The 17,950-nt window shown below is 43.9% G+C and overlaps 1 protein-coding gene across 1 annotated transcript; it reads right to left on the bottom strand.

The window, feature by feature from the left end:
- Positions 1-1,239: 1,239 nt before the first annotated feature.
- JPT2 (Jupiter microtubule associated homolog 2) lies at positions 1,240-14,393 on the bottom strand. Its single transcript, XM_058035487.1, has 5 exons — positions 14,324-14,393; positions 8,327-8,475; positions 7,732-7,874; positions 5,433-5,478; positions 1,240-4,677 (listed from the first exon to the last, which is right to left on the bottom strand). The coding sequence occupies exons 1-5, from the start codon at positions 14,365-14,367 to the stop codon at positions 4,493-4,495; spliced, it is 567 nt and encodes a 188-aa protein (XP_057891470.1). The 5' UTR covers positions 14,368-14,393; the 3' UTR covers positions 1,240-4,492.
- Positions 14,394-17,950: the final 3,557 nt, after the last annotated feature.

Raw genomic sequence — 17,950 nt, 5'->3', positions numbered from 1 at the left:
TAATGACAGAAACATTATGACCAAATCTCCTCCCGGTCAGGATGCTGTGACTTGTCTTTGCTCCTTAAGAAACAATGGAAAATTCCAGCTTCAATGACATTTAATCCATCACCCTTTCCACAGGGAAGTGATACAGCAGAGCTTCAAGCTGAAATTCAACAAGAGACACATCAGGGGCTTGGACAAATCACTGGGTGGCCAGCTCCACCACAAAGTCACCCAGATAGCCAAGACACTTGGACATCCATACACCACTGTGATCATATTGTACATAAGCAACTCTGACAGCCTTCCAGGGAACATACTACAGCAGTTACTCATTTAGTGCTTAAGTAACTATCTCCACACATCACTACTTTGTGTATCTTCTCTCACTAGACAAGCCCCAAGAACGAACTTTGGATATTCCAAGTCTGATTAGCCAGTATAAATAATTCAAAAAACTCACAGTAATGCTGCTTAAAACACCAACGGAGAGGATACTGATCTTCCTCATTGAGAGTGCAATGCAGGATGTGATGCAACAGAGGGACAGTATCAGACCATGCTTGCTTAAAAGGTTTTGTACAGTAGCCAGAAATCTTCACAGGGAAAAACATGCATGATCTGGGTTAACTGGCACACATGGGGATCAGGAGTGATGACACACTGCAGCTGGGCAGTTCACTAGAGCCTGAGGACAGACATGGTGACATATTTAGGGACTAAGCAACACATATGCCTAGAACCACACACTATTCATGAAAGCATGCAAGCCATCCTTTAACCACTTCCTAGGCTAAGCTCACTATGGACACCATACTTTTCCTTTCCAGACTGAAGCAGCAACTCTGATAACATTCTGTCCCAAGTTACAAACCAGTAGTTTCAGGGAAAGCCATGAAGTAACATACACAGCTGCAAACTGGAGCTATACTGCAGTCTACTGTTGGCTGCAGCTCAAAGGAAAAACAGTACTTCATTGCTAATGTGCTATCTAGAGAGGACATTGCCACATTCCCATGCTACGCAGATCCCACCTGTTGCAGTGTCATTTCAGGGTTTACCTCAGAAACCCGGGTCCCTCCCCTGAAAATTCCCTGCCAGGTGTGTCAATCATCCTTCCTTTCCCCACCCTGACCCCTGCCAAGCACTGTCCCTCGATCCTGGAATTCCACAGGGACCTCGAGTGATTGGCAGATTCAAAGCATGCCCTGTACCCCTGGGGGGGCATTGGGCCATCCATGGGTCCTTTGTCCCTTAAGACCTCCTCACACGTACCTGGTTGGTGGCTTCCTACCCCTTCCCTCCCCCTCTCCCCCCGGGTAAAAGGGCAGGCAACCATGCACTCCGGGAGTTCTGTTGGAGCTGTTGCTGCACTCAGAGGCCTGTGGGCCAGAAAAAACACTCTGGATTGAAACCCTCCATCAGAACTGACTCCTTTCCTTCACCATCGCCCTAAAGCTTCTCCATCAGAGGTAACCCTAAAGAGCACACCCTCTTATGGGAGGAAGCTCCATCCCGCAGCCACCAGAGCCCTGGCATGCCTGGACTTGTCTCCATGTGCCCAGGTGTAACACCCAGCCAGCCAAAAGTGTCTCTGGGTAGAAAGACCACAGTTGCTGCTATTTGGTTCAGCAGCAATGGCCAGACAAGCTAAGGCACGGCCCGTTCAGCAATATTGGTAAAAATACCAATACCCACCCAAACTGTACATGCTTCAGAGGAGAGTTCTGAACTGTAAATGGCCAAACACAGAAGTCACTGTAGAAATGAGGGCTGGCCCAGAGGCTGTGAGAGCATCACAGCCTGGAAGTTCAGGGATGAATGCCACAGACACAACATCCCGGCTGAGAGGCCACTGTGTCCAGCTCACCCAGAATTACAATATCAGTAGCTGGAGTTCCCTCCTCTGTCAGCCAAGGCAGTCTGGCACATGAAGGGTGTTTTATGCACTCACTAGAAACACACAAGTGAGGGTATGACTTCTCCACATAAAGAATATCCCTCACTCAAGGGGAATTACTATGTTTTTTCTACAAATAGCCTTAATTATTTAAAATATTTGAATATTTATTCTATTTACAATATTGCTGAAGAACATAACAGAAGCCCAGCAGGGAACAGAACATCATGGAATGATGCCCACAAAAAGGCATTAAACTGAGCTCTTGCTACTGTACTACCCCCTCCCCAGGGATAAGAGGTGTCTGTCTCATGGGCAGCCTTGGGCTGGATGTCACAGCTCCTGAGCACAGTCCCATGTACAGAAGGCCTGAAAACATACGTGCAATTTTTCCCATTTCGGACCATAAAATTCACCAGTGCATCTATGGTGAAATACAGTACTGACCAATTTATAAAAGCAGGCATCTGTAGCACACAATAAAGTAACAAAATACTTGTTTATTGGTAACTGCACGTTCTGTCATTTGATTTCCAATCCCCTTCTGCCCCAGAGAAATGCTCAGATCAATCTTACATGAAGAATTGAAAACATTGTTTCCATTTCAAAGAAAGAAATACAACAAATTTAACATAGTTTAACTAATTTAAGGCCTAGTTAAAATTTGCTCTTTAAAGGACAGGCACTGAAGCCAATGCACATTAGGTACTAAATATTTCCTACACCAGTTTGCTCTGGTGTAGGAAGCAGCTTCTGGTTGCTTTTCTATATGACAGCTTCCTGTCAAGCACTGGAACAAGGAACTGAAATGGCTAATGTGTCTGAGACTCAGACAGAGGCTGGAGAGCACAGACTCAGGAAGAGGGGCTAAGAAATACATATTGGGAAGTAACATATGTTCATTCCAGGGCTGCAGTTTGAACTACTGCCTTGTTTTCCTGGGGGAAAATTAACAGGCAGCTCCAAACCAATCTGAAAGGTACAAAGGCATTTGAATCCCTACTTGCCATGGCTGTTTCTATCCCAGCACTGCCCCTATGTTTCTCTATTTGAAAAGGCAGCTAAGTCTTAAAGCAGTCACCCACAGCTGCTGGCACAAGGGAGCTGAGCAGCCTAGGAAGCATTACAATCACAGAACGGTTTAGCACCTGGCCCAGCATCCCATCTCAACGGCAGCAGGTCTCAGGGAATGTGGGCAAGAACAGCAGTGGATATACACAATAAGGCCACTTGTTCTTTGGTGTACCTGAACAACGCCTGTTTTGATATGTCAGATTTAAAAGATCAGTATTCAATATATTTAAGAGAAAGCACCTAGAGATAACACTCATATATCAAAGCTCTGGATATGATAATAAAATCCATTCAGAGAACAAATCCTCCCCCAAAAACATCTGTGCAAAACATCTTCCAAACATGATTTATGACAAATTTTAGTAATACAAACCTTCTGTTTGTGCTGGCTTTGATTTTCCAACTAAGGTAATCAAAATCAACTACAATTCACATAGCTGGGGAGAACTCACATAGTTTTCCCAACAAAAATCTGAGACAGTCAAAGGCAAAGATAAGGCTGATGCAAGACAGAAGAATTGACTAACAGACTCAGCACAGGCAAAACCAACAGGAAATTCACTGTGGTGGAGACAGGAGAACTGTCCTGGTTTCCACAGGGAGCCAAGTGAAAACCTGTGAAAGCCCTTTCTACAAAGGCTGGGTCAGAGAGACCTGGCTGACACCTCAGCATATGCTCCATGGTAAACTTCCAAGTTGCCTCTGTTCAAAGAGTACCATAAAGCTATTGTTTGCATCCACATTTTTACCAGAAAACATACAAGCACTCAACTGGAAGCACCTACACGAAACAGCAAGTTGGACTGCCACATGTGAAGAACTAGTTACAGTAATCAGCAAATTACTAAAAGCATCCAAAAGACCTGAATACCTAGGCAGGGGAAGACCACAATCTTTACAAATATATGATTGTTTAGGAGTATAAAAGAAACTTTCAACATATTTTGTCCTTATATCAGCAATCATGTGCTGCAAGCAAGAAAGAAGAAAAAGAAGCAATAACTGAAGACACTCTGAACCATGTCAGCACTACCTGTTCCAGCGGAACACATTTACAGTCACACGACTGCAAGTCAGCTCACGCTGGAAGCTGCATCCCATTGCCCAGGGGAAAGCTCAGCCTACCTGCCGTACTCCAGAATCTTCAAATGTGACCTTCAGGCCCCTTCCCATTCACAGTGTTAGATGTGTTGACTGTATGGAAGCCCGATTCTGCAAGAGCGTCCTGAGGCACAAGCTAGCTAGTTATGTTCTTACCTAACAGTCTGAGGAACTCACCACTAAGTAGCACTAATTATTCACGAAGTTACACTAATGTCTGGCTCTGCCACCCACCCAGGCAGGCCAGTACTCACATCTCCCACAAAGCACCCATTCCCTCCCCAGCCTTTCCTCCCAAATCTCCAGATTCCTACGTACTCCAACATAACCCTCATTCATCTGCCTAAGAATCTATTCACAAGCAATAGTGTATTAACTGACCTCACCGCCACAGACAAGAGTTTCTCCATTAGTGACAGTGACATGATGACCCTAATAGAATGCAATGCTGGATTTCCCCCCTGGTGGATTGAGGACTTTGTTGTGTGAGCGTGGCCTTGGTCCTAGTCGGGGTTCGTGATTGTCCATCTTGGGTTCTGGCTCCTTGCGTTGCTCCTCTTTGCCCAGAGCTTTTTTCTCGCCTCTGTCTTCCAGGTATGGTTTAGTATTTTCTGTAGCTACATTAAAGAAAACATAATAGATCATCAGATCACTCACTATTCTGTAGTGCACAAAGTGCCTCATCCTCTGTCGCTGCATTTTTCCCACATCTCCCATCCACAGCACGCCCAGGTTTCTCATTACCTGTTCAGTTTTCCTGAAGGAAACATGTAGTAAGAAAAGAATTTCACTTTTCACAATTACTCCTCTCTTCTTTCAGCAATCTTTCTAATATTTCATATCCTTTCTAAGGATATAAAGACTGAGCAATACACCTTCAGAATTATTTTGGCAGTTGCAGGCAACTAAGAGATACAATGTACCAAATAATCTTTTCATACTGAGCTTGAAAGCAGGGATCCCATAATTCTTTAACAGTTAGTTTAGCAATAATAAATTTTGTCAGCCAGCTGTTTATTATTTACAACTACAGAAAGCCAAAATTAGCCATTTGAAGGAGATGGCAAGAGAGGAAGTGGTAATCTGATGTTTTGCCATATGCAGATTCCATACATATTTGTATATACACACACATGGTATCAAGCAAAGTCTAAACGTAGAGACACAGAGTATCACAACTCACACCTGTCCCCTCCTCAATAAGAGGAAGAGAACCATTTCCCTGAGACAAACAATTAGATTTCTGATTAAACTTTTCAGTCATATTATCCTAAAAACATGAGGCTAGGCTAATGTTTAAGCAGAAGGACAAGAAACTTCCTCATAGCTTATCTTCCCAAGGAGAACAAAGAAAAGAATTTCTCTTGCTGACCTTCTAGCTTCTTTGGGATTTCCTCTTCTTTTAAGACAATGTGATCCTGCAAAGAAATCAAAAACTATCTTAGTGTATTATTGTTCTCAAACAGCAAGTCTGCCACAAAATCCTTCTGGAAATTTTGCTTAATTTTTAAGTTTATAGATCACTGATCAAATAAAAGCAAGCTGTGTGCAGCCCTTCATCCCTTCCACTTCTACAGAACCCCAAAAGCAGGGGAACAAATCTTCTATGTTATGGCAAGATGCACATCTCAGACAATTCACTGAAACATAAATGAAGAGGCTACATTAAATCATCAAAATGTAAGCACAGCAGTAGAGTGTGAACTGCCAGACAATTTTAGAGGCCTTCCCCAACCTTAAGGATTCATTGATTTTAAGATCAGGAATTACCCTTCTTGTCAAGTATCTGCTATCACACAGGACAAGCTGATACAGCAAATATAATACAAACAGCCCTATTTGTATGCAGCAATTCCTGTCTTCACCAAGTACCCCAACAGTCAGGTAATAATCAAAACTTTTTAAGACCATTTCCCCAACAATCTGAACTGACTGTTGGAAATACACAGCCACACTTCAGAAAAGTGTGTTTTCCCAGACATGAAAATCAACTCCCATGTCTTCTTTCCAGCTCACTACCTCCCACAATTCCAATGCTCTAATTAATAACATAAATTCCACAATGGTGTCTTCCATTTAGTCAGGAATTAATGGGAATTAAAGTTACATTTCTAAAAAAGTAGCTAAAAAGAAAGTGCAACCATCCCAATAAAGGGGTACAGAGAAGCAAAGCAAAGCCCTCTCCTACACCAACAGCAGTACTCCTGTCAAAACCTAGATCCCAATCTTATTTTTCCTCCTCATCTTTTCATATGGCCCCAGATATTACTCAGAACATGCAAAAAAAAGAAAGCACTCTACCAACACCTTAAATTTAAGGGGAAAAAAACAAAGACAAGAAAGGTAAATTGGACTGATCCTCTTTTCCTAAGCTTCAGGAAAAACTAGACACATTGCGTTTTCAGCACAACGACAATTTCTGTCCTGGTTCCAGTCAGTACAGGGTTAATTTTTGCAGTAGCCAGTGAGGGCATGGCAGGGACCTGAAGCTTATTCTAGACCACATCATGTGCAGGGTGTGGGGTGGGCACTGGTGGCTGAGCAGCTGGGGTAGAGCTGTGTTCCACGCGGCAAGGCCCCGCGTGTGAACTGTTCATCCTTCCTGTACGCTCCATTAGTAATTTTGTTGCTGTTACTGTTCTTTTCTTACCTCATTGCTCTTTCCAGTAAATTGTTCATATAGCAACCCATGATTTCACCTTCTACCTCCAATTTCCCCCCAGGGGGGCGGGGGAAGGGGGAGGGGAGCATGAGTGGTGCACGTTTCAGAGTGTTTTCAGTGGGAGCACTAAACTGGGGAATACCATTCCTAAACCACAGCAGTTTCATAGAATGTTAAATTTCCATGTTATTTGATGTGCCAGAAACATTATCACCCCGATAGCTACTCACTTATTAGTACTTAGAGTAGGGGCAGCAGGTTGTAAATCTGCATATAGGGCACTTAAATACAGTAACTGGTAACATATCCTGCTTTTTCCAAACACAGATGTGGTCATAACTACAAGTAACTATTACACATCCAAGCTTTAAGATCAAAACTCAACTGTATAATCTATGTATAACAACTCTAACACTATAATAAGAGACACTTTTATCTATCTTGTACAAATCAAGTATCTGCTGGGCCTAACACCACTGATCTTGAAGTTCAGTTTTTTACTGTTGATCACTGCAAGCCTACTCTGCTGAAGTGCTTTTAAGGTGACTGTAGATACATGTATTTAAGAGAGCTGAAGTGCATAGCCAGGCCTCACAAAGGTTTATGACTGTAGCTCACCAACTTCCCAAGTCTGCATCAAGATCACATCTGCTAAAATGCAGAATAAGGAGAAATATTTTCTCCCTATCCAGTTTAAATGCCTCCTGGCTCTGTCAAGAGCTCTAGTTGTACCTCACTTACAAGAAAGATAAAAGGCTTTTTCCTTTTCTTTTTTTTTTTTTTTGAATGCACATCCATAGTCTAATTAATACTTTCACAACAAACTGCAGAGATCTGATACACCCAAAATAACAAGTTATCAAAAAGACTTTGGGAATAACTGTCTAACTCAAAGTCACTCCATGCACATTCAGTTCTGTTCTTAGGGAGAGCACAGGCATATGACAGAGCACGACAGGACCCTGGAGCAGCTTGCTGCTTGATCTGACAGCAACAGAAGTACAAATACCTTGGGTTTGTTTGGGTGTGCTCGCACAATGCTAGGAGAGACAGGAGACCCAAAGATGTCGCTTGTCTTCCCACCAGGTGGATTCAAGCGTGGACGAGGCTGAGCAGAACTAGAGTCCTCAAAAATGCCACTTTCTTTTCCTCCTGCAAGGCAGTTGTTAAGACTTTTTTTCTAGATTATTTTTATCACATTATATTAAAAAAAATATATAAAAATTGAAGGACTTGTACAACCCTGCTGCCTAGGGACTTAGTCCTATTTGCCTAGTTGAAATCCTTTGTTACAATTCACTGGCAGGTCTCAAACTGAGTAACTGCTGACAACTCTACAGTACGAAACGGTTTCCTTTCATCATTTCTTAGAATCTCAATTTGGAAAGAATTAAGACTTGAATAACGTGCTAAAAAGTCTGTGAATGCAAATCACTGAAATATTAATATATCCAGAAGTTTGAAGAGATTTGTTGTTCAAACCTACTCGGTATGTAAGAATGCAACATAAAAAGACAGATCCCAGTGCTCCAGTTTAGGAGCACAAAACCATTCTATGCTGCAATTCAGAGGCCAGTCACAGAGAAGGAGGGGGCAGCTTTTACCTGGAGGGTTTGTTCTTTTTGGAATGTTCTGAGGTTTTTCTGATGCTCCAAAGATATCGGATGCCATCCGGTGTGGCCTGCTTGAAGAAGACACTTCTTCTGTACTCCCAAAGAGATTACTAGAATCTCCCCCTGGGGGTTTCAATACCCTATATGACAGAATAAGAAACAAGATATGAAAGTTCATTTAAAATTTATAGCATTCAAAATATTTGATACTCCCTTCCCATTCTCTCCTTGTATGTAACTATCCTAATTTTAATTTATTTTAGGTAATTCTACTATATCCATGAAGTATCTACATTTCAAGAGCTGTTTTAATATTCTTAAGTTCAGCACAAATAATGCCAACCTCCTGGTCAATCAACTTGATCATTAAGGTATCTATGATTAGGTGGAATGATCCTAACAGTGCCACCTACACAAATGGCTACACTATCTGTGGTGTTCCAGAAGTAACAGAGATTATGATGGCTAGGATTTTAAAAATAACCATTAGAGAATCAGACTTTGTGCTAAACTGCATATACCAACTTTGAATCTGTGATACAATTCATACCCACTGACTTTTAAATAAAGGCAGACATTTCACAACTACTAAAAAATTTGCTAGTCTCAACCATCAGTTATCATAATAGCTGCTGTAGTTTAGAATGGAGAGACAGAATACCAAAAAGTCAATTATTTAGCAGTCAAGCTGCAAATCCATTAAAACTAAAGCTTTGCACCAGAGGATATCAAATGGATCTGCAGAAAAATTGGAGCTTACAGGAGAAATCATCTGACTTCTTGAAAACTTACCAAAAGTCATTTGGTTATCCTTCAGTAGTAATTCCATAGTTAATGCCTAAGTTTTGTTCAACATTTGCTGGTGCTTCAGTAGTAATTCCATAGTTAATGCCTAAGTCTTGTTCAACACACTACAGGTCCCTCCCCAAAAAGGAACCAAATTACTATTGGGAGTAGAATCAGTGGAAATCAATTGGAAAAATAATTGGAAAATTAACAGAAAAAGCACAGGAAAGAGATTAATACCTAAATATGGCTGAAAGAAGTTCAGCACAAAAAAAAAAAGGCCTAGGAGTGCTGGTGGACAATGGCTGAACATGAGCTGAGTGTGCCCAGGTGGGCAAGAAGGCCAATGACATCCTGGCCTGTGCCAGGACCAGGACAGCAACCTCTGCTGGGCACTGGTGAGGCACCTCAAACCGTGGGGGCAGTTTTGGGGCCATCGTGACAATAAAGACTTTAAGTGGCTGGAGCATATCCATAAAAGAGAATGGAGCTGGGGACAGCTCTGGATGAGGAGCAACTCAGGAGAACGTACTGGCTGCGCACAACGCCCTGACGGGAGACTGCAGCCAGGGGGATTTGGGCACTGACGCCAGGGATGTGAGGAACAGCCCCAAGCTGTGCCAGGAGAGGGCACACCGGACATCAGGAGGAATTTCTTCACAGGAAGAGATGTTGAACATTGGAATGGGCTGCCCTGGGCAGTGGTAGAGTCACCATCCCTGGAGGTGCTCACAAAATGACTCAATGTGGCACTTAATGCTCTGGTCTAGCTGACAAGTAATCAAAGGTTGAACTCCATGATCTCAGAGGCCTTATCCAACCTTAAGGATTCTGGGATTCTGTATTAAAAATAATTTTTACAGTTACATCTACCAATTACCCACAGTGTTAGCAGCTGAACAAAGGTAGCAGCTCAATTACACTACTTCTAATCTTAACCCTTGATCTAGAACCTAAAGTAACCTTTGCTTTTAAACCAAGAGAACAGTTATAAATTGCAAGATCTTGATCCCATTCTACTTGAACAATTCAGATATAAGTAAATTATTACAACCCCTCCTCTCCCTAGCCCTGTGACAGCAAAATGTCATCACAGGTGAGCTACATCAAGTATAAAATGAGGAACCTCTTGGTGCCAAGATCTACTGCAGTTTAAGATTTAATTTCACAAAAGTAGAGATATTTGGCTGCTCTGTCAGAAAATGAGCTTAGTGTGCATTTCAGATCTCAAGATGCAGAATGCAGTTTTAGGCCTTTTAGGGGGGAGAAAAAAGTTCTTCTTTTAGTCTGGAAACAGTTTATATACACAGCACTAGCCTCGGAGGGGCTGCCTTTGCTGGCCAATTTCAATATTTTAATTCTTAGTACAATTGTGGACTTAATACACACTTTTAGCTTAAGGAGTAACTAGAACTGCAGCAGACAGGACAACTCCTTGTCCAAAGCACAGGTTAGATCATACAAAGCTTATTTATTTACAATTTAGTGTCCAATAGACTACAGATCCAACTAGCCTCTGTGCTCTCCACGTATTTTAGAAGACTTAAACCCACAATTAAAGCAGACATTGTATAGGTAAATTATGTATTTCAAACATTCACAATGCTTCACCATGAGACAGTTTAAGTACTTAAAGCAGGGAGACAAAGAAAAGGGAACTCTACAAATAAGTAGTTTGGGAAGGAGTCTCTGTTAAAGTGGACTCCTCTCACATAATTTAAATTATTTTTTACTTTACCTATTCTTTCCAGCTATTTTTAAACTGCATTTCGTCCTTCTTGCATTCCAACTACAATAAGTATACCAGCAAAGAGACTGAAAGGAAGTAAAAAGCTGTTTATTATTTATTAAAGCCCAGATTAATTCAATTTACCACACTGTTTGCTTAACACATGCCTACAAGCATAGGAGGGAATAATAAAATAACTACATTCAGATTCTTTAAAAGAAAAATAGCCAGTCATAAGAATCAAATTACTTCTCATCCTTATAATGGGTTTTAAGAGCTATTGCAGAAAGAAATTCTAGAGAAAATCCATTTTAAGATTAAAAGTCTTGATAACTCAGTAAAGAAACTTCATCAAAATAAATCCACCAATTAATCTTACACTGTCCTTTCATTTTCAGCTTAGTAGCCACACTATGAAAACCCTACTGTTGAATAATTGACCAGAGGCATCACTGGTGGTACTTACAAGGTAGAAATCAGCACAAGCACCTTTTCTGCCAGCACCACACAAAATGATGTCCTGACTCTACATACACAAAGTGGATTTACCATCTCAATTTCAAGAACTTCGTAATGCTGGGAACCTTCCTTCCAAGCATTACATAAACTTTCAGTGTCACCAGGTTAATAAAATTTGAACTAATACAAAGTCAGATAACTAAGTAATTTACAGGAATTACCAAAAATAACCTTGAAGTACAGCAACAAAGTCTGTCGGCTGATGCTAACAAGAGGAGAGGGCTTTGCACTTGCTTCCTCCAACCAAATATGTGGGAGACTACAATTTTCTTTCTGTGCAGCCTCTAGAGCACTGCTGGCCTCCCTGTACTACGTACTCAGTTCTAGAGCAGTGAGACATGCAGGTCCCCTACACCAAGTAAGAAAATCAGACTTCACCTGTAAATCCTACCAAAGGAAAACAGCATGCTAAACTCAGTTAGCCAAGATGACCAGCTCCAACAGAGTACACAGAAATTTAACATATAATTTAACATATGTACAGTAACATATGTTAAATTATATGTTAAAAAACTTCAGTTAAAATATGTTTAAAAACTTTAGATTATACTTTATAGTCATTTTAGTTTACATCAGTATTATGCCAGTTTATACAGAGACATTTTTGTTTCTTGTAGCCAGGTATGTTGGGTCTTTATTCCTTTGGAAAGGTACTGCTTTATTCTTTCAAATCATGAAAAAACAACCCTTTGTCTTCTACAAAATCTAAATCTGCCTCTCTCTCCCTCCCCTCCAGCAGACCAGAAGTTTGTGAACTCCTCTAAAACAGCTAAATCAAGAGCCCTATTCTGCAATATTTGTCCCACTAGTTGCTTTGTTCTCTTCTGGCAGATTTGAAGAATTTTAATTAGTTTTTCTGGTATTTTATTTTTTATATCCCCTACATTTTAAAACACTTGAATTTGATTGCCCTTTCCTCATTAAGCCTTTCAGCCAACCTATAGAAGGTTTATTCATTACTTCAAGACACCCGCTACATAATTGTTTTTAATCCTGCCTGAAAGTTAACCACTGAAGTTTTACCAGTCTTTAGACTGTTCTAATACAGCAGATAAGTGCTGCATTATATATAAGAGACTGGCAGAAAGCAGGAACTGCAGGCCCTAAAACAAGACCAGAGGTCCTGGGGTGGTTCTGCTGTGGGATCAATGGAGATCCACGGCTCGTTAACCAGCTCCCTCACATACAAACAGCAAGCTGTTTTATGCAACCATGATCTTGAGCTGAAAGCCCCAAGAGCGCTGCAGTGGCCCCGACAGGAGCAGAGGAACATGAGCATTACATTTCCAAGATGGTTGAATTTACCATTGTCAGCTCTTTGCAGTGGTTGTGAAACTGCTCATACACGGGACAAATCGAGTGCATTAATACACTGCGTCTTTATAGCACAACAGCAGAATGAGACAACTCTGCCCTGTTTTGCTTTTAGAAGCTCTTAGACATGTAGTACCATGTTTTACTTTGAAAAAGCAAAACTTGCTTAAAAATACAGAGTGTCATTGTTGAAGTTTGAAAAAATAAAACTAGGCAGTTAATTCGATTCAGCAAACTAGTTGCTTGCTCTATCACTGTACATATTTAAAGGATCACTAGAAACACATTTCACTGGACAATTAAGTGAAAGCTTTCACTTAAAATCTTCTTAGCCTAATTTATTTCTAACAGTAATACCCCTGTACTATGAAGTTCTCAAAACGCAAACACGTGTTTAGAATTTTCTAGGCATGATTTTCACACTAGGAAGACGTTTTTTCCCCACTTTCACAGCTGCTGGTGGTTGCTGCTGGGATTTTGAATAAGGCTCAGATTTAAAAAGAGCAACTTCTACGTACCAAGAACTGCAAAAGGATTTGGATTCTCGCTAAACAAAGTTTTTGTTCAGGGAATGAGTAAGCCGTGTCTTCAAACCAGGTACCTTTACCCTTGATGGCACAGGCCATGAGTCGATATAGTAAATGCCTCAGAGACCACGCTGCAAACCCGCTAAGGAAGTTCCTGCGGTGCTGCCAGTCTCTGGTACAGGCTCCAGCCTGCTCTCAGGCACCACAAACACACCCCGACACGGCAACAGGAGGAAGCTGTAAGGCCACCTCTGCTCGCTGCTAACTAACACGTTGCAATGGTCTGCCTGGAAACCCAATTTATGCGTTAAACGTAGTTTCAAAATTATTATGAAAACAGACCTCAGAGACTACACCAAGGACAGAGCATCCTCAAAAGTCTTCTAAAACCATGTTACAGCTTGGACCTACTGGAATACTAGAAAACTTACAGCGTTCTTGGACAATTTCGAAACCCTTCCTCCTTCCCCACGCGACAGCCTCGCACATGGATTAATCACTGCACTCACGCACTGCAGTATTCAGGGTAACTGCCCTCCTCCAAACAAAGCAATATGTTTCAACTTCGTAGGGCGAAAAACAAGCCGACATCTGTAGGCGTTCGTGCACAGAGAGTAGCTGGGGCCCCTCGCTCCCCGTGAGTAGAAACACGGCGGGAGAAGGCGCTCCCCAGCGCTGGGCCCTTCTCTCCGCGCCAGAGTCCCTGCAGCAGCTCTGGGGTCGGGCCGGGAGCGGCAACCGTGGGTGCCCCGCCCGGCCCTGGGGCTCTCCTGGCGCGCCCGGGGCAGCACCAACGGGAGCGCAGTGCGGCCGCTCCCCGCCCAGCCCCCGGGGCGCGGGACAAGCAAACCGAGGGACCGCGAAGGCGCCAGCCGCGCACTAGCTTCTATCCGGCGGTACGGCAGGAAGGGGGCTCCGCTTCCTCCCGCCGCGGCCAAGAGGTCCCTCGGGGGAGCCCGATCTCCTCGGTCAGTACACTACATCCCCGACCCAACCCCCTCTGCCCCTGGAGTCTGCACCTCCCGCGCTCGAACAAAGCCCCGCCAAGGGCTCCGCGACGCCGTACGACTCTTCCCCCCGGCCCGCCCTGCTGAGCGTCCTCCACCGCCCCACCTGGAGCTCGGCTTGGCCGGCTCGGCCTCAGCGCCCTGGAACATGGTGGCACTCAGCAGCTTCGCTCCGCAGCCCCGCTCCAACAGCGCCGCGGGGAGGCCGGCCTCCCCGCCTTGCCCGACTATTGGCCGATTTAGCTGCCCATCATGACGAGCAGCCTATCGAAGGCAGTTAAGTCGCTCGAGATCCTGCCTGTTCGGCCAGCCTCGCAGAGGGAGGGAAGCTTAAAGGGACCCGCGTCGGCGCTTATCCTTGATGCCTTCCATTGGTTGCTCTGCCCGTCCGTCAGAGGAAACTGCACAGCCATTGGCTGGAGGAAGGGCGGGGCGAGCAGCGGGAGTGTATTTAATGCAACGGGGTGGGGCTAGGGGGTGTGGGCTGCAGTAGCGGAGAGGGGTTTGCTTCGTGCTTCAGCCTTCCCGGCGAGACTTTTTGTGGGTTTCACCTCGAAATGGCGGTGCAACGCAGAAAACAGAAGGAAGATCATAGTATGGAATAATCTCAAGGAGGACTTCGTAACCTGCTGCCCTACACAGCGTTTCCGAGTTCGAGGATAGCCGAGCGGCACGCCCTGAGCCCTGCCCGCAGCCGGCAGCCCCTCAGGCGCAGGGGGAGGGTTTCAGTGCGGGAGATCGAAGCCGCTCCAGTGAGCGCGGGCGACCCGGGCAAGCGAACAGGACATGGATCGGGAAGGGCGCTGCCGCGCAGGCAGTTTGCTCAGTTTTCTGGTCATCACGGTTGCTGAGAGAACTCAAATATATGGTGCCCGCTCAGCAGGGAACTGAGTCCCCTAAACTCACCAAAAAAGATGCAGTCTCAGACTGAAGTCCCAAAAAAACCATGCAAAAACCCCATATAGCTAACCAGGCTTCAGGCTGTAGCCAATGGCTGAGCCTGTCAGTGAACTGTATCAGTGATGGGCGGCTGCAGTGAAGCGATACGCGGAATAAACTCCACAAGCAGATGTAGTTATGAAGTGGGTATGTATGTCAGCGCCTGGCACAAGCGAGACAGCTGTCGTGAGAACTTGTGCCCCGAGCCTCGGGCTGTCCCACATCTTTATTCACAAAGGTGTTCCATATGCAATACATTGCACAACTTTGCCATGCATATTCAACCCCTGGCCCCGCCTGTTCTCGCCTCCCATGGCAATCAGATCCACGCCCTTCTGGGCACGCCTTGTTTGCTGTGGTGGTCGCACGGGGGTCTCTGGTTGTCTCTGAGGCTGAAGATTGTGGTCTTCCTCAGGACTGAACTTCGGAACTTTTCTCCTTTGCGCATGCGCTTTTGGTTTCTTGGTGCTTATCTGAGTAATCTGTCGGCCTTGATTAGCTTGGAGACAGAGGAGTTCCTTTATCTGGGCTTTTAGTATCTCTTGGTCTTCTCTAGTATTTTTCTGTATGCAAGAAACTTAAGAAATTTGCATTTTCCTATGCCCTTTGCACCACGGCAGAGGTTTCTTAAGTAAAAAGGCTAAAATTCAACATATAGTTCTACAGGCTAAACTTTAAATACTTAATTCATATTGCTAATTCAAGTGAACTCCAAAAATCTCTATTTCAGCATCAGATAAGACCAAGTGGATGACCTGTCCAGCCTGGTAGTAGAGCTACAAGACAAACTAGAAAGGCTGAGAAGTATTAGAAAATCAGAGAGAGACATAGACTGGTGGGACCATGGCCTTCCTAAGACAGGAGCATCCAAAAGAAAGGAGATCCTCTATCCATCCTCCAGCAAAGAGCAGGCACCAGTTGGGAAGTGAGAAGCAAGTGGAGGGCAATCCATACTCAGGGAAGCAAGCAAAGTTCTTCTTTGCCCACCTTGCTTTTCCCTCACAATACCCTCATCACAGGCAAACCCAAGAAAAGTGGGTTGGATGAGTGGACAGTGGGATGGATTGAGAACGGCCTGCGTGGCAGATCCCAGAGGCTCGTGATCAGTAGTAGAGTAAGGTTGGAGACCTGTCACTAGTGGTGTCCCCCAGGGTTCTCTGCTGGGCTCAGTGTTGTATAACTTTATCAGTGATTGGATGAAAGAGCAGATGTGTCCTCAGCAAGTTCACTGCTGATACAAAGGAGTGGCTGATATTTCAGAGGGTTTTGCAGGCCTTCAGAGGGACCTCAACAGCTTAGGGAGGTGGGTAGAGAAGAACCTTCTGAAATTCAACAAGGGGAAACGCAGGTCTTGCACCTGTGGAGGAACAGCCCTGGTCACCAGTACAGGCTGGGAGCCAACCCACTTGACAGCAGTGCTGCAGAGTAGGATCTGGGTGTCCTGGTGCACAGCTATCTGTCCCTGACCAGCTGTGTGTCTTGGGGCCAAAAAGGGCAATATTGTCCAGGGCTTAGAAAGAGTATTGCCAGCAGGTTGAGGGAGATGATCCTGCCCCTCAACTCCTGGTGAAGCCACATTTGGAGCATTGTGTACACATCTGGCCCCCTCAGTACAAGAGAGACATGGAGTGCCTTGAGCACTATCAGAGTGCAATTAAGTTGGTCAAGGGCCTGGAGAATCTCTCTAATGAGAAAAGGCTGAGGGAGTTGACCTTGAGAAGAGATGGCTGAGAGGGGACCTTATTAATGTGTATGAGATGTGTACCCATCTAAATGTGTAATGTGTACCCATCTAAAAGGTGGGTAGTGAGAGGATGGACCAGGCTATTCTTTTTGGTGTCAGCTAGTAAATCAAGGGGCAAAGGCACCAACTGATGCCCAGGAAGTTCCATGCAAACATGAGGAAGAACTTCTTCACTGTGCAGTATCTTGTTTTGCTAATAATTTTTCAGACTCATTTCTTTTGTTTTTACAGTCTTAAATTTTGGTCATTAAGGGCAAAATTAGCTAAATTGTGAGAAGGATTCAGTTGCAGCTTTGACAAAAGGTGGAAAAGACATAAAGGTCTTTTATACTGACAAAAGCTCACAACCAGTGGAGGGGTGAAGCTGCACAGAAAGAGCTCAAACTTGGTCATAGCCCAATTTTCTCAGTAAACAAGCAGGAGAGATAACTATGCACTTTTTAGATGGGAAGGAAGTATCAAAATAATACTAATAAAACTTATGTTGAACTTTTTAGAACATTCTTCATTTCTGATCAATTATACACTTGTACTTTCTCAGTGCAACATTAAAGCTGCCTTTTTGTATGTCCTAGACACCAAAATCGTAAAAGTGTACAAAAAGGAGTTAGTTACTGACCTAGATCACAGGAACTTCAGGCCTTGAGCCCAACTTGCCCAAAGCAGGCTGTGCTAGCTCAGCCCACCTTTCTATGGGCTTTAGTTAGTTTTATCTTGGAAAGCTCTGAAGATAGACTACGCAACCCTATCAGGGCTTCCTGTCCTTGAGTGTCCTAGGGTGAAAAGCTGTTTCTGGTAGTGGCTGCATAAAACATGATGGCCTGAATGCAACCTCCACAGCCAAGTCTCTGCTTATCTGAAACTCTGAATAGGGGAAAAAAAAAATAAAACCCCCAAGGTATACACTATCATTTTTATTGTACCTTCTTGGTGGTGGTTGGAATTTTTTTGGTGGTTGTCTTGTTTGTTATTCTCTCTTTCTTCCCCTTGTTTCTGGTGCCCATGGCCCAAGACAGGCCATTCATGATAACCAGCCCTCTGGTTTGCCAC

The sequence above is a fragment of the Melospiza georgiana genome, chromosome 16 (assembly GCF_028018845.1).
Source record: "Melospiza georgiana isolate bMelGeo1 chromosome 16, bMelGeo1.pri, whole genome shotgun sequence".
NCBI classification, from domain to species: domain Eukaryota; kingdom Metazoa; phylum Chordata; class Aves; order Passeriformes; family Passerellidae; genus Melospiza; species Melospiza georgiana.
Note: the sequence above shows the minus strand (reverse complement) of the source record. Positions and strands in the feature narration are given on the sequence as shown.

Excerpts from the sequence above, each read along its gene's own strand:
- JPT2 (XM_058035487.1), bottom strand. The coding sequence starts at position 14,367 with ATGTTCCAGGGCGCTGAGGCCGAGCCGGCCAAGCCGAGCTCCAG. Across the intron at positions 5,479-7,731 it reads CACACCCAAACAAACCCAAG|GATCACATTGTCTTAAAAGA; the intron begins GTATTTGTACTT and ends ATTTCTTTGCAG. Across the intron at positions 4,678-5,432 it reads AATCCCAAAGAAGCTAGAAG|CTACAGAAAATACTAAACCA; the intron begins GTCAGCAAGAGA and ends TCTTTAATGTAG.